Source organism: Hyperoodon ampullatus (genome assembly GCF_949752795.1).
Source record: "Hyperoodon ampullatus genome assembly, chromosome: 8".
NCBI classification, from domain to species: domain Eukaryota; kingdom Metazoa; phylum Chordata; class Mammalia; order Artiodactyla; family Ziphiidae; genus Hyperoodon; species Hyperoodon ampullatus.
In genome coordinates this window covers 84292093-84308571 of record NC_136921.1, presented here as the reverse complement: position 1 = coordinate 84308571, position 16479 = coordinate 84292093, and the positions used below count along the sequence as shown (strand labels likewise).

The 16479-nt window shown below is 40.5% G+C and overlaps 1 protein-coding gene across 1 annotated transcript; it reads right to left on the bottom strand.

Moving 5' to 3' along the window:
* Positions 1–1875: 1875 nt before the first annotated feature.
* G6PC2 (glucose-6-phosphatase catalytic subunit 2) lies at positions 1876–9004 on the bottom strand (the record flags this gene model as incomplete). Its single annotated transcript, XM_079710427.1, has 5 exons — positions 8665–9004; positions 7980–8089; positions 5308–5419; positions 3182–3297; positions 1876–2387 (listed from the first exon to the last, which is right to left on the bottom strand). Exons 1-5 carry the CDS (start codon positions 8880–8882, stop codon positions 1876–1878), a joined length of 1068 nt encoding a protein of 355 aa, XP_079566553.1. The 5' UTR covers positions 8883–9004.
* Between the last annotated feature and the right edge of the window lie 7475 nt (positions 9005–16479).

Below are 16479 nucleotides of genomic sequence, written 5' to 3'. Positions count from 1 at the left end.
GGGATTCCACACTCTTCTTGTTAATTTGCATATCTTTTCAAATGTACATTTCTCAAGTCACTTGTCTAGATTTTCTCGTCTTGAAAGCTCATGATATTGACATTTTTCTTCTGAATATGTAGATATGTGGACATTATGAAAATATGGTTATAGTTACAGTTAAGTCAAATAAGCTCAATTCCACTTACTTTTGGCAAATAAATTGGAAGCAGAAGAGTCTTTTCCATCATTATTAAAGGCAGGCATTTTCTCCAAGACTGTGAGAAGCTCTTCTTCTTGCTGCCTAAGCGGTTTCTTTCTTTCTTTTTTTAAATTTATTTTATTATTTATTTATTTATTTATTTATTTTTGGCTGCATTGGGTCTTCGTTGCTGCGTGTGGACTTTCTCTAGTCGCGGCGAGCGGGGGCTACTCTTCATTGCAGTGCTCAGGCTTCTTGTTGCAGTGGCTTCTCTTGTCGCTCAGCACAGGCTCTAGGTATGTGGGCTTCAGTAGTTGTGGCACAGGGGTTCAGTTGTTGTGGCTCGCAGGTTCTAGAGCACAGGCTCAGTAGTTGTGATGCACGGGCTTTGTTGCTCCGTGGCATATGGGATCTTCCCGGACCAGGGATTGAACCCGTGACCCCTGCATTGGCAGGCGGATTCTTAACCAGTGCGCTGCCAGGGAATTCCCTAGTTATCAACTTAAAGTCCAGAATTACTAGGTCCAATGAGGGGAAAAAAACTTTACTGAAAAATTTTTAGTATATTAATATTCCGTCAATAATAATTTTCTGAAATAAAGCTGTGGCTTTTCATCACAGTTCAGTACACACAGAACCCAGCTAATAGATATAAGCATTTCATAGTTTTCCTGGGTTAGAGCATGACCTTGAGAAAGGCACTTGATTTCCCTGGTTTTGAAAGATTAGCTCCTAAAAATAAAGTATAAAGATGTCATAGTGAAGAGATAAACCTTTGGGGGGTAAATAATGTTCTAAGCCGAACATCTTCAGCAGAATTTATTAAAATATTGGAAAGCACTACCATAAAACAGAGACCAGGAGTTAAGCAGAGATTCAAGTCCAGACAGTAACCTGGCCTGTTTCCTTCCCTGTGGATATGTAACCATGACTAGAGCTACTGCTGGCCCCATCAAGACCCTACTTGCATGGTCTAAGTCAAACAGCATATGGTATTTTAATGTCATTTCTGAAAAAATAGCTGATTTACATGGCAAACATCATAGAACTTATGTAAAAGCATTCATTCTTACAGATTTTTACCTCTTGAAGAAACAAAACATAGTGTCATGGAAATACATGTCAGAAGATTGGGCTCTAATTCCTATTCTGACGGTGGTGTGATAACGGTGAGTTCTTTCACCTGAATAAACCTCCATTTCCTTATCTGAACACTGAGGGGATCAGGTTTGATTGCCGTTAAAATGCCCACAGGAGCCAGAAGCAGCCTGACTTTAAGAAGATAAAGTTATCTGATACTCGGGGTCCTGTAGGGTACTGAAAACTGTGATAGCCTGCGAAGAGCATGTCTCCTACTGGGGACAGTCAGCAACAGTGGATTGTCTCCAGGTGGGAATGCAGGCCCTGTGTTACCATATTGTCAGATTTTTCGGGAAAATACAGAAATTCAGGTTTTTGTGTCAAATATCCTTGTTTTAAATGTTGGCAACTAATCTAAAATAGGAAAAAAAAAAAAAAAAAGTCCACCCCGAAGGCCAAACTAATCATACATGTGAATGGATTGGGTCCTATGGCCGCCATTTTGTGACCTCCGAATGGAAGCTTCCAGTCTCTGCCCCTGCCCTGTGGTCCTACTGGAGGATGGAGGAGGAGGGTCATCCTGAGGCCACACGGCACTAACCCTCCGCACAACTCTAATTAATCTTTCTTTCACTTGGTTTCATTAACATATGAATACAGTAGGGAATCAGAGCAACCACAGTCAGTGGGATGGACGCACTTTTACAGAAAGACAGCACGTAAAATAAATACTCCGTGTGAGTCGGGATCTTGATGAAATGGTAGAGCTGCAGTGTGGTCAACGAGGCCAGGGTGCAGAGCAGCCGGAAGCTCAGCCTATAGCCGTTTTCCCCTCGGCAGCTCCTAAGGAACATCTCCGAGTTGATTGCAAAGCCCAAGCCAAAGAGGACCCCAAGGTTTCTCACGAGTCCAGCAAAAGGCGTGGTGTCAATGTGGATCCAGTCAGGGTTGGCACACCACTTCTTGGCTATGGGCACAGACCACAGCAGGTCAATGTCAAGCAGTCTGAGAAGCAGGTAAAAGCCAAGTGCAAACAGGAAGAGGAAGAGGTTGGTCTTCAAGTATGTGCTCAGGCTGGCCGTTTGGATCCTTGGAGTGTGTTCAAAGGCCTCTGCCACAAGCATACCTGGGGATTGGAAAGAGACACTGAAGATAACTGTCTGCCTTTGAGCCTCTCAGGAATTATTCCTCTCTGCATTAAAGAATTTAGCCATAGTTTTCAATGATAAAGGGCTGTAGAAACCTAGGTTCTATCCATTTTCCAAAGCCTTTTTTTAAGGCAATAACTAAAACCACACTTGCCCCATGGTCTTTTCACCATCCACATTAGTGCAGGGGGATGGGTCAGGAGTCCAGGGCACTGAGTGACAACCACTTCATAGGCAGAGCACTGATCTAGGTGCTTGCAATTAATTTTTCAATTGCCACAGCCAATTAACATAGAGAGCCTTCAAAAGGTACATGGGGCTGAACAGTGTAAACTCAGTCATGGTGAATGCTGCCTTGGAAATACAAAGCAGCTGCTGAATGAAGTCCACAGTCAGGTAATAATCACTGCAGGTGTTTCAGAGAGAATGGCATGGTGTGCAGGTTGGAAGGCCTTATTAAGTCCCCCAAACTGAGACACAAGCACGCTGTCCTAAGTGGTGGCTTGGGACTTGGACTCAGCTCTAGCCACACTTCAGAGAAGCCCATCTCACGAAGAGGTAATGGGTTTATCCTACTGAGTGAGAATGTACCATTGTGTCCATGGAGAATTTGAGAGGTGTGTGGAACCACTTAAGCTCCCAGGGTAGCATTAAGTATCAGTGGCTTGATAGGATTACCTGAGATTGGGGAACATTAGCAGAGAGAGTCAACATAAAACAAATGACACTAAAGCGTTCAATGACACAACTAAAGGTAAGTGATCATATTTACCACCAATTACTCCAAGAATAACTTGATGAGGAAAATGTGTTGCTATGAATACTCTGGAGATGCAGACACTGATTTGAATCAACCAAAAAAGACTCCAAAGAAATGACCAGGTCAGTCTACGATGGAAGAATAGATACAAGCATAAAAGGCAAAGAAATTGTATCATTCATAAAAATGCGGGGGGGTGGGGGGAGGTGACACCAGATGATCTTTCTCAGAGGAATCTTCTAGCTGTGATATAATATCATGATTCTAGAGTTTTTTCTTCCAAAAATTTTTTCTATGTACTCCATAGGATTTGAAAAGCTTTAACAGATGTTTCTACATTCATCAATGCATTAATTTAACCAGTGCTATATCCTGAGATTTTAATAAATGCTATAAAAGGAAGCCAACTTGGCATCCTGATAATTATTTTAATGAAGTAGGGGAAATTCAAGTTTGGGGGAATTATTAATGTCCACAACGATCAAGAATGAAATATATATATTTTTTACTCCTTGTCATATGTGCTTCCTCTTTCCTTTCTCAGCCTCTCTTTGATTGAAGAAAACTCACAGGAGAGGCAGCTGCCACGCTGATGAAAACACATGAGCATTCCATCAAGGGCAAGTTTTCACTGGGTTTAATTTCACAGACTCTCAAGAGTCCTGGCTCCTTGTTTTTTGACACGTAGAAAATAAGGAACAGAAAAGTGACCTATGGGTTATATGTCTTGGATTAGAAGCAGCAGTGTGCAGAAAACTTATAAAAATATTTAAATCCAAGCAATGCTCATCATTTTAATAAAAAAAAAAGAATTAGCAATAATGAGTTCTAGGAATCCTTGAGTGTTCTGAATGATTTGTTCCTGATAATTGGACCAAACTTTGATTACTGAAAAATTAAGGAATAGAGAGAAACAAGACTTTCAAAGAGAAAGTAAGCAGGAGTTATCCATATGGAAGAAGAATCAATAAGGTTGTGCTAATGCTTAGGTAAGGTGTAGGCACTCAGTACATTTTGATGGATGAAGGAAATGTTGCAGTTGTAAGAATCAAAGAGGAGTCAAGAGAATTTCTTTTTAGAAGAAACAAATGATTTTCCAGGTTTGGGAACTGGAGGAGAAAATGAACTACAGAGAAAAGGTGAGGCTTAGCTAGATTCCTACTTTGAAAAACTGTCTACGGATAGAAAATGCTAATTTCTTTAAATTACAACTTTCTATTGTTGTTGTTTGGGATAATGAATACCTTAAGGCATACAGGTCACAGTCTCATTAGGATAAACTTTAAAGATACCCAAATTCCTTTGGTTACTTGTTTTGTATATTACCCAATATTACTCTAAAAAGTAGAATATGAGATGGATCTTGGAAATCTTTTATTATAAAGAACTTATATAATGGTGTACATTTCAGTATTTTTTATGCAATTAACTGACAAATCTTATCTCAGGTAGCCTAATAATTTATGATTAAAGTGGTGCTCAGAATTGTTTTAATGATAAAGTATATCAGGAAAGAAAAGAAGGAAAAAGTCTAATTTCTACAAAAATTTTGAATAATCTTAAAGGTCTAGGCCTTTCGGAATGTTATGAATGTACTAACATTAAATCTACTAACATTCAAATTTAAGTTTGTCTCTAGAATGTTTTTAATTAAAAAGGTTGCATAGTCTTTAAAGCTAGAATATATTTTATTGATGTCAAAATCATTGGCTGTTCAAAGAAGAAAGCATAATTATACGAAAGTAACGGATACATTCAAGGGGAATGATGCTTCTCAAAATGTCTAGTTAATCTTAAAGCAAGGGAATGTGCATGCAAAAATACATCATTATATAATTTTAGATGACCTATTTGTGAGCTACCAAAGTGATTATTGTATTATGGAAACCCAAAGGCACATTTAGAAAGTCATTAATCAATTAAACATATCCAACCCTATAATGTAATTGCTGTGAACTAATTAAGGTATTATATTAAAGCAGAATGTTAATTTTCTATTCATTTTGCTATTTTGGATATGATAGAATTGAATAAGCACATTTCAATAACTAAAAATACACTAAACTGAATTTTTCAAAAGACATTCTGTGTTTGAAAATGTCATGTTCCAGGGCTACAGGGACTGGAGCAAAGCTGACCTGTGCAGAGTGGTGAATGACTTATCCATCCAACTGGTGGTGTGGCCCAGGGCAGCTGTCACCATGACATACCAGACACATGATGAGCCCATTGCATGGCCAGATGGACTTCCTGCAACAGGAAAGTGGCAATCCATTTGAAAGGTGGTTAATAGAGTATCACTATCAGAAATGGACAATAGAATAGCACATTAGCCATGAATATTACAAATAACTCAGAAAAAAAAAGCCACAGGGCACAGGCTCTATGTAATGTTTAGAAATAGGTAGAAATAAAGAAAACTGAGTCAAATTGAGCCTCAAAATACTATTTCAAAATTTTTCCCCAGGTTATTCAAGTTCATCAAAGTCCAGAAATCAAAATGTTCAAGGGTAAGTAAGAACTCAGGCTGTTGCATCAGAAAATCTGCCACATCCTTAGTCATTCTTCGTATATAATTGTTTTTAATTGATGAGAAAACTGAAGTACTTGGATTGGATCTTGAATCAGCTTATTTTCCTTGGGTTGAAAAGTCAAACATCTAAAGGCTATCATTGCTATGTCTGATTTACCAACTGACTGCTGGGTACCAACAGCTACTCCCATGCCTATCTTGTGGCTGGCCGCTGCAGAAGGAGTCTTTGTCATTAAAAGGATGAGGGAAGCTATAAAGGGGTATTAATCCTGGCAGAAGAAATCAGCAGACAGGTAGCCTTTCTATTCCCAGAATGTCTTTCCCATGTTGCTTGATCTTTTTTTTTTTTTTTTTTTTTTTTTTTTTTTTTTGCTGTGCGTGGGCCTCTCACTGCCGTGGCCTCTCCCGTTGCGGAGCACAGGCTCCGGACACACAGGCTCCGCGGCCATGGCTCGCGGGCCCAGCCGCTCCGCGGCATGTGGGATCTTCCGGGATCGGGGCACGAACCCGCGTCCCCTGCATCGGCAGGCGGACTCTCAACCACTGCGCCACCAGGGAAGCCCCAGCTTGATCTTTTTTAAAAAATCACTTTACTTTGATGTCCTCCCTGAGTTTTTACCAAGGGGAGATTCATTCAGGTTAAACACCAGTCTCTTTTTGAAAAAAACTATGTTAAATAAAGACTAATCTATTTCTTACAGATGTTTCTTTCAAGTCTATTTCTTTTTTTTGTTGTTGTTGTTGTTTTTTTGTTTTTTGTTTTTTTTTTTTTGTGCCGTATGCGGGCCTCTCACTGCTGTGGCCTCTCCCGTTGCGGAGCACAGGCTCCGGATGCGCAGTCTCAGCGGCCATGGCTCACGGGCCCAGCCTCTCTGCGGCATGTGGGATCTTCCCAGACCGGGGCACGAACCCGTGTCCCCTGCATCGGCAGGCGGACTCTCAACCACTGCGCCACCAGGGAAGCCCTCAAGTCTATTTCTTAAACAGGAATTTTCAGAGCCTTTTATATGCTTCATGACTTGTGAATCTTCAAGGAATGAATGTAAAATGTAATATTTCTTTTCTTTTCTTTTCTTTTTTTTTTTTTTCAGAAAATGTCTCATAAGACAGAACACATGCTGGGAATTTCTGGGGTAAACCAAAGTAGCATTTCAATTGTCTGAAAGGCTATCTATCCATCCATCCATCCATCCATTCATCCATCCATCCCACACTGCTTTCACAAAGATAAAATACACACCATCCCTGACATGATGGAATGCACAGTCTATTGGAGGAGCCAGATATTGAAGAATTAACTATAATATAGTTTGATAAGTACTATAACAGATGGATGTCTACTCTTATGAGAGCAAAAAATAAAGATATTCAGAAAACTTATTAGGAAATTACACATTGACTGTATTCAGGGTTATTCTCAGGATGTCAAATGCCAAGAATTTTAGGCTATGTAACAAATTGTGGTGAGGTACAATATAACACAGTCTTAGAAATTAAAACAACGTGTAGTTTACCTTTATATATATATATTTTTAAAACCTTTTTTAAAATCTTAAACTCAACTCCCATAGTAAAGATTTTACACTCATACAAAATCTTACTTATAATAAAAAAGAAAATGGATCAAGAAGTCTACTTATATACTGTATACACAAGAGAAGAAAGAAATTTGAAAGAAATAATTATAAGCTTAGAGAGAATTTCTATAGGCAATAGTAATACCAGGAAGTCCTTATCTTTCTTACAGCAACTGTGTCTATTGTCTCCTCATTCATGTGATTCTCAGAAGATCTATAATAACTTTGAAAATTGCACAGCAGCAGATAAAGCAACATTTCTAGGATTTTAATATAGTTTTGGGGGAATGTGTTCTAGCTAATTGTTTTTTGTTTGTTTCAGTATCAAACCATGACATTTTTCTAAAAAACGCCAACTATAAAATCATTTGGGGCTCCCCTGGTGGGGCACTGGTTGGAAGTCCGCCTGCCTCTCACAACAGTGAGAGGCCCGCGTACCGCAAAAAAAAAAAAAAAAAAAAATCATTTGGGGGAATATTCTCTTAATTAACCCTTTTACAAATAAAAAAATGGAATTTTCTTACTGATAAAACTTTTGTCCTTTTCATTAGCAATTTTTGTTTATGAACTTTTAGCATCCTCATGCATGACATTTTCTTTAGTATGCTTTATGATATGTACAGTTATTAGTTGATAATCATGCACAATGGCTCTCTATTGGAATATCTTTAGTTAACCTGCGGCTGCTATAATTGCTTACCTGGACCTGTTTCACACGTAGTGGGGAACTGTTCAAGGCATGGACTTGAGTGATTTGGGCAAATCTGAGTTTCTTGGACCCACCAGTAAGGCCGATGACCAAATAATATCCTGTATTTAAAGAAATATAAATATGCATATATATTTAAATATACAACGATTACTTAATTGGAGACTAACGATTCTCTCCTATAAAAATGAGTCAAGCAGAACATTGATGGGAAAAACTCATGATTAAAAGACTTTGAAAGAACTTGCTTTCTGGCCTGTGTCTCAATACAGAGGATGATAGTCATTTGGAGTTTGGGCATCCTAGGTTCCAATAAAAACAGGGACTTTTTTCCTTGCAGGGGACGTCCTTGGGTGCTTTGGATACTTAGACTGGAAATATCAAAGTGGTTCCTGGAATTATCAATCTGTTCATTATGGTGCTGCTCGTTTAACTCACTTCTTGGTTAATCATGTCATATATGTAACAGGCTTTTGGAATTTTCTTCTAAGTCAGATAAAACATACATTTCTATGCCTTTATGTAAGTTCTATTTAGAAATAGGTGTTTCAAGTTAACTGGTATGTTTGAAAGATTTTCCAAGTAAAACTATACACATCTGAAATGTGATCATTAAGACCAAGCTACAAATTTAAGAATAAGCTTTAGGAAAAATGAAACAAAACAGAAGGCTTACCATTTAAAAATAAGATTGAACCAATCCCCAATGACTGCTACCCATATCATCTTGGTTCCAACTGCCTGATTAAGTTGAAACCAAAGTGGAAAATAAATAGAAAAGATATTCCGGGGATCTCCAACACTGGACATAAAATTTAGAAAACTGTAGTAAGCTCGGTAGTCCTTCTGCAAATGCTGAATAATGAGCACTCCGTTCCTATGAAGGAAATCCATCTTGAAAGAGAGGCAATTCTAAACATAGAGCAAGTGGAGTCGAAGTGCTCTGAGTCCCACCGTTTTTATATGGTACCTTCATGGCGTGTCCAGCCATTACTGCAACATGTGATACTGACCATCTGTGGAGAGGGCATGTCTGCCCTCCTCTACTGAAAAGCTCATCTGCTTATAATTTTAACTGGTGCCAAAGAGGTGAAGCACATGCTGATCTGTGACAAGTAGAGGAGAAATTTGGGTAGAGACACAATGCATTTCTTATGCAATCTCTCTTTTGTGTGAACAGTTGGATCATGTTTGCTTGAAATTTTTTGCACAGTTCATTTCCTTCAAGGGCAGAGACATTAGCAATTCTACGCTTGGCTAGAAGACTATGCAAATAATTACTGCATGTCAAATAGCCCTTAAAGCCATGCATTTTAATTTAAAATAGACTGTGGCTCTTTGACTATTTTATTGGGTCTTTCAGGAAAATGGATGAGTAAATATCTGGGCATGAAAAATTTGTATGACATGACAGATTGTTTTCTGATTGCAGACTTTTAAATAAAAAATATTTAGAGATTTCTTTAGCAAAGAGAATAATATGATGGATATGTAACAGAGAAGGAAATACATGGAATATATGAAATCTGGAAGTAAATGTGTTGCTTTTTGACCATGAAGCCAGAAAGCAGAGCTGGAGATCACTGGGTAGTAGATCTCCTGGGTAGTGGAACCGTTAGGAATGAGGCATATTTTTATTGACTAGAGAATACAATTGAGAGCATGGGAGAGTTGCTCACGTGACAGATTTCAAAGGGCTTTTGACCAATCAGGAAAATGGTTTGCTGAAAACAGAGCGTGCAGTACAAGTACATTGGAAGCACGAAAACAAACATGTAGATTGGGAATAAACAGAAGGGCAGCTCAAAAGGAACTATGAATCCAAGTCAGAAATGAGATACTGGATTGCAGAGAGCAAAGTTTTGTCTGCGAGGATGCCTGTGAAAGCTATCAAGCCCCACCAGGTGGCGGAGGGTGGAGGTAGGTAACCTGACTTATTTTACCATTCAGAGTGTTGTCTTTGCTACTCCCAGCCACTTAGGCATCTTCTTCACAGGCTGTTAAGTATCACTCTGAGCTTCTCTTGGAGCCCTGCCCCATCATTTAACGGCACCTTGTTATGGGGATCCAGTGTCTACAGGTACCTCCCCAGGCTCTGTGGCTTCTCCTAGAGGAAATGTCTTGATTGGCCATTAATCAAGGGGTCGATTTGGGGTGCTTCCAAACATCTCACGTCTTTGTCCTACCCCAGATAAATTAAATTTCTGGTGATGGGACCTAGGCATTGGCATTTAAAAAATACTTTCCAGGGCTTCCTTGGTGGCACAGTGGTTGAGAGTCCGCCTGTCGATGCAAGGGACACGGGTTCGTGCCCCGGTCCGGGAAGATCCCACATGCCGCGGAGCGGCTGGGCCCGTGAGCCATGGCTGCTGAGCCTGCACGTCCAGAGCCTGTGCTCCGCAACGGGAGAGGCCACAGAAGTGAGAGGCCTGCATACCGCAAAAAAAAAAAAAATCACTGGGATAAAGCAATTCATATATAACCTGTTCTCCTTTTGGTCTTAAGCCCCTCTCTACGCCAAAAGTCAACCTGAAAGAAACTTCAGTGACATTTAATATGTCAGCTATTGGGTGTAGCTGGATTTCCTGACAAATTCGATTTTTGCACTAAGTGATTTATCTTGTTATCAAGACTTCAGAGAATCTATCTCTAGAATTTAAAAAAACAAAACAAAAAAAACCCTAATTTCCAGAAGAGGTGAAGCAATGGTGGCAGTTGAAATGCACTCCTCATAAAACAGGACGTAGTGATGGCAACTTTGCTCACTGAGTTTCCTGGGCTGCTCACCTGGAAGGAGTTTAAAATACAGCCTGGTTTCTGTGGATGAGAACTCGGGTCTGATAGTCACTAAGTGGGATGGCAAATGACACCAGGTCATTTTTCAGAAAGTAACTTTACAAGGCTTCCAGGAAATGAATATTAATCTCTGTCCACAGTGAGAGCCTTACCAGTCTCCTTTATCATTCTTATTGCAGTGGGAGGAGAACCAGGAAGTAGTCAGCCAGCCCTGGCTCTCCCCACATTTTGCTCTTCCCTCAGGCAGCCCATGAATGACACTCACCCTCCTTCTGCCGGTAGTGTGCTAATCTGAATCCGAGGGATGTAAACGCTGGGATAAAATCAATTGTGCTGAAAACCCAGTTGTGCTTTAGAATGTCTTGCATTTATGCTCTGCCAATTATTTACCTTTAAAAATACTCCACCTTTTTTTTTTTTTTTTTTTTGCGGTACGCAGGCCTCTCACTGTTGTGGCCTCTCCCGTTGTGGAGCACAGGCTCCAGACGCACAGGCTCCAGACGCACAGGCTCAGCGGCCATGGCTCACAGGCGCAGACCGCTCCGTGGCATGTGGGATCTTCCTGGACCGGGGCACGAACCCGTGTCCCCTGCATCAGCAGGCGGACTCTCAACCACTGCGCCACCAGGGAAGCCCAATACTCTATCTTACTATCCAATTTTAACTTCACAGAGGTCTAGTAATCCTCATTTTAGGGATGAGGAAATGAACAAGTAACCTGCCTGAGGTCATTTCTTTAGTGCAGGAGCCCTGTTTGGAGATGAAATTTTGTTTCCAGAGCAATGTTTCTTCTTAGTCTAAGCCTTGGCTGGGTTGCTCAAGGCCAACATTGGTGAGATTTTTAAACAGCTGCAAAATGAATAAAAGCTGATGCTATAACCAGCTTGTTTCAAATTCTTTCAACCACCCAGAACTCCAGTTTACCTGTATCATGACTGGTTGACACTGAAGCACATCTGGCCAGCTGCTTGATCACTAAGAAGAACTTCACAGATACATTCACCACTTGGAATTGTTGGCTGGCTTATCCCATCATTTGACAGCAGGGACACAGTGGGGATTCAGTGGCTATTATTACCTTCCCAGTCACTGACATCTTACCTGAAGGAAATATCAAGCGGCATGAAGATGGGCACCTCAGGGCTTGAAGGTGGCTCTGATTCCCATCCTCTACTGATGGCCCTGGGACACAGCACACATTTTCTTCTCTGGGAACCGTCATGTATAGAAATAAATTAAAGCCACCCAAATGAGAGCAAACAGACGTTATTTACTATTCTGCTCACTATAGCAAGAGTCAGCCACCATCTCATGCATCTGACACAAGCTCAAAAATGGGCAGAGGAGTGGAAACACTTTATAGTGAAAAGAAGGAAGGCCTCAGGTATGTTCTGATAAGAGGTTGTTGGCATGGGCAAGCTAGAGAGGAGTTTACAAGAAGCAGAGCATCTTAGGTGATTGGTTTGGGAAACATATTTTGCTTTCTCTGGTTGGTCCTGAGTTGAAGCCAGAGGCAAAAAATAGGGAAGCTAGCAGTCACTGACCAAGTCCTGACCATTCTCGGCATTTTGCTTCAGAGGCTGTGGTCAAAGTTCTGTTGTCATATTTGGTCCAGCCATTGTCCGTTTGTATATTCAGTCTTTCACAAGACAACTTGAATAAGCTTATGTTAGAAGTAGTTTATGTGGCATCCCACCAAGAAATAAGGGACTCCCATGTCTATCCTGTGATTCTATAATTCTTATTATTCATTGAGTTAAAATGAAGACATACACTTGCTTGCCAAGGACAAATCAATTTATTCAAGTATATCACTACTCTGTGAGGCATTAGCCTTGACTAGTCAGAGTCTGTGCTCCTGGCTTTTTTGTTTTTGCATATTCAGGTTCTATAATTTCCATAATCTCTTTAATGAAACATAAGGAAGGACATTGTTTTATTCTTTTTCTAAGAAGAGCTACATATTTCATCATATGCATTTTCTTCAGAAACATCCTTAAATCAAGGTGTGAATGATATCAATACATTGTGTCTTATAATTAAAAATTCAACTTCTTGTTCATTCAGTCCTTCAGAGTCTGTGGACTGTATGGAAGTTGGCTGAACATTAGCGTTTCATCTTAGGTGGATAATTTAGAAAGACTGTCACCTGAGGACCATCTGGTTCTGTAGACTGTGGGATAATTAACCAAAGAAAAGCACCTTGATTTCTTTTGCCTTTTAACAGGATCTGCAAAATTGGCTTCTTCCCCATAGTTCATCTTTTTTCGTCTTTTCACATCTTAGCTTATATGAACTTTCTCAGAGTTGCCTTCTCTGATCAGCTTCCTCACCATTCCTGTAATAGTGCTTTCTCTCCAACACTCTTTTCTTTTAGGGGTTGTATTAGTCTGCCAGGACTAATATATGCAGTACTAGACTGGATGTTTTGTTTTTGTTTTTAATTAATTAATTTATTTTTGGCTGCGTTGGGTCTTCGTTGCTGCACGGAGGCTTTCTCTAGTTGCGGTGAGCGGGGTCTACTCTTCGTTGCGGTGCACGGGCTTCTCATTGCGGTGGCTTCTCTTGTTGCGGAGCACGGGCTCTAGGCACACGGGCTTCAGTAGTTGTGGCTCATGGGCTCAGTAGTTGTGGCTCGCAGACTTAGTTGCTCTGCGGCATGCAGGATCTTCCCAGACAAGGGGTTGAACCCGTGTCCCCTGTATTGGCAGGCAGATTCTTAACCACTGTGCCACCAGGGAAGTCCAGACTGGGTGGTTTAGATAACAGAAATTAGAGCCTACAAGTCTGAGATCAAGGTGTCGGCAGGGTTGATTTCTTCAGAGGCCTCCGTCCTTGGCTTGCAGGTGGCATCTTCTCCCTGTGTCCTCACGTGGTCTTCCTTCTGTACAAATGTGTCCTAATCTCTTTTTATAAGGACAACAGTTGTACTGCATTAAGGCCCACCCTAATGACTCCATTTTAACTTAATTACTTCTTTAAATACCCTAACTCCAAATAGTCACATTCGGTAGTACTGTGGGTTAAGACTTCGACATATGAATTTGGGGGGATGCAATTCAGCACATAACAGGAATTTAATTATAATTTGTAATTGTATATTTGTCTTGAGCTTATGTGTTTAATCCCTTGCTCCTGCACCACAGTACAAGCTCCACAAAATAAGGGATCATGTTTGCTGTGTATATGAACCACCAGTACAGTCCCTAGCACAAACCCATGCAGGGGCTGATTTCCCATGACGCTGGAGAATCTTGCATGGGACCCTGCCAGGGCAGGTTATTGCTGAGAGCTGCTGCAAGTTGTAATACTAATTTTATAGTCTTTTTCTTAAAGAGAGGACCCAATATTAGAGAAGCTTTAGATCCCACAAGTTCTGGAACTAACCCTAGGCCTGTTATAGTTATTTAGTAAATGTTTCTTGAATGAATGGATTATTGAACAAAACTTGATGTGACTGCTAACTTATAAAGAGGCAGTTAATCTAAACTCGAATGCATTTTTCCACAGAGACGATGTTATAAGGTGTCCAGATCAAGAAAGCTTCTTTAAGGTAGAGAAAATTATGTAAAATGTTTATCTAAGAAAAGAGTAATATTTGTATGCATCTGCTTATGTTTAAAGATAATAGAAGAATAAACAATTTTAAATGTTTTAAGGTTATCTATAAAGGAAAGAAGGGAATAGAGTATAGGGAATGGGAAAAACTAAATTTCTTCAAATACACTTATTTTTTAGATTTGAATTTGAAGCCATGTAAATAGTTTACATAATTATAAAATTAAATTAAATTTTAAAAGCAATTCCTAAAAAATTTTAAAATGGAACACATGAGGAAAAGGAAAACAGTGCTTACTTGACCCATTGTACCTGTAAACTATTCACTTCCAGCTCTACAGCACTTATACGTGTTTATGATTTTGTTCCTGTGGGAACCCTCTTTTAAAGCATTTCCTTAGTCCTCCTCAGTTTGCCATCTGCCACCAGTTGCTTGGGGTGGAGGTACTCCCCAGAACTTATCCTATGTGGGTCACAGCAGGAGGGAGATTCAGGAGGTTGGCTCTTTTTGGTACTAATAATCTTCGAGTGGATATTTCCCACCAATAACAGAGCCTGCCTGATAAGCTGGGTCATTTCGAAGTCAAGGTTGGTAGAGTTCAAGGTTTCTCCCAAATTGATTCACCAAGTGATGGAGCAAAGCCATTTCTAAGCTCTGTAGATCAAGATCCAAAAATGGATAGTTTCCTCATTTTTCATTTTGAGGTTGTCTTTCTCAAAGTGTGGTCTATGGACGACCTGCATGCAGATTACCAGGCCCAGTCCAGATCACCTAATCAGACTCTTTGGGAACATGGTCCAGATATGTGCATTTTGGTAAGCTTCCTACGTGGTTCTTATGCACATTAAATTTTAGAAGCTCCATCTTAATTCACCTCTCCCTTGATACAAGGCATCATACTCTTCCTGTGCATCCTATGTGTAGTTTACCCTTCTTTATAGAACTTTCTCACTTCTACCCTAAGGCATTTTCTCTCAATTACCTTATTTGGGGCCTATACTATCCCACTCTTTCCCATGGATGTAGGCTTAGTGTGTTCTGGCATTCATCCTTTTATAGTCTCCTTTCCTTTCTTTTTTTATCTAAGGCCCATGGTAGACACCCCAAAAATCTTATCTATAATTAACATTAGTTTTTCTTATCTTGCCAAATAATGTGTATAAATGGAGTTGACTTCCAATTGTGAGATTCTTTTTTTTTTTTTTTTTTTGGCGGTACGCGGGCCTCTCACTGTTGTGGCCTCTCCCGTTGCGGAGCACAGGCTCCGGACGCGCAGGCTCAGCAGCCATGGCTCACGGGCCCAGCCGCTCCGCGGCATGTGGGATCTTCCCGGACCGGGGCACGAACCCATGTCCCCTGCATCAGCAGGCGGACTCTCAACCACTGAGCCACCAGGGAAGCCCAATTGTGAGATTCTTGATCAGAGTAGAGTAGAAGTAGGGCAAAGTGATAAAATTTCAGTCTTCCACTCAAGTCTTCTGTTGCTTCTCCTTTGCACTGTGACATCTCTGCCTCTTCCTCTCTCCCTTTTCTCTCTCCTTCTTCCTCTCTCTCTCTCCTTGCCTCTGTCCCACCCTCACACTAAATACGTATTGAGCTCACTCTTTGAATCGGTCACAAACGTCAACCTTCTCCTACAGCCTGAGAGCAAAGGGAGCAGACCCAGATCTGTACTGTTCACTGTTGTATCTCGGAATCAAGCCAGGTGGGCTCCACATAATGAGGGGCTTCAGAAAATTGTACAGCCAGCCACCATCCCCTTTAGGATCAATACCTTTTTTTCCTGCTGTGGTAGAACTCTGCATTTAAGATGTTCTGTTCGTGTTTTGTATGATGACTAGAACTCTGCTGTGCCAGTAACAGCATATCTGAACAAAAGAAATCTTTAGGAGTGTGTGCTTTGGGGTCTAATATTAGCCAAATCTGGTCACTAGGCTAGGAGTCCCTTACCTGAATTTGATTTATTTAGAGGTCGTTGAACTTCTTGAAATCGTATGCAAAATATTAGTGCATGTGCACATTTCTTTGATGAAAGCCATAGCTTTCACAAGATTCTCAACGGCATCCCTGACTCAGACAAGTTAAGTAGAGCGTAAGTTTCACTGGGATCCCATCCACTCACTGTCCATGGTGCTT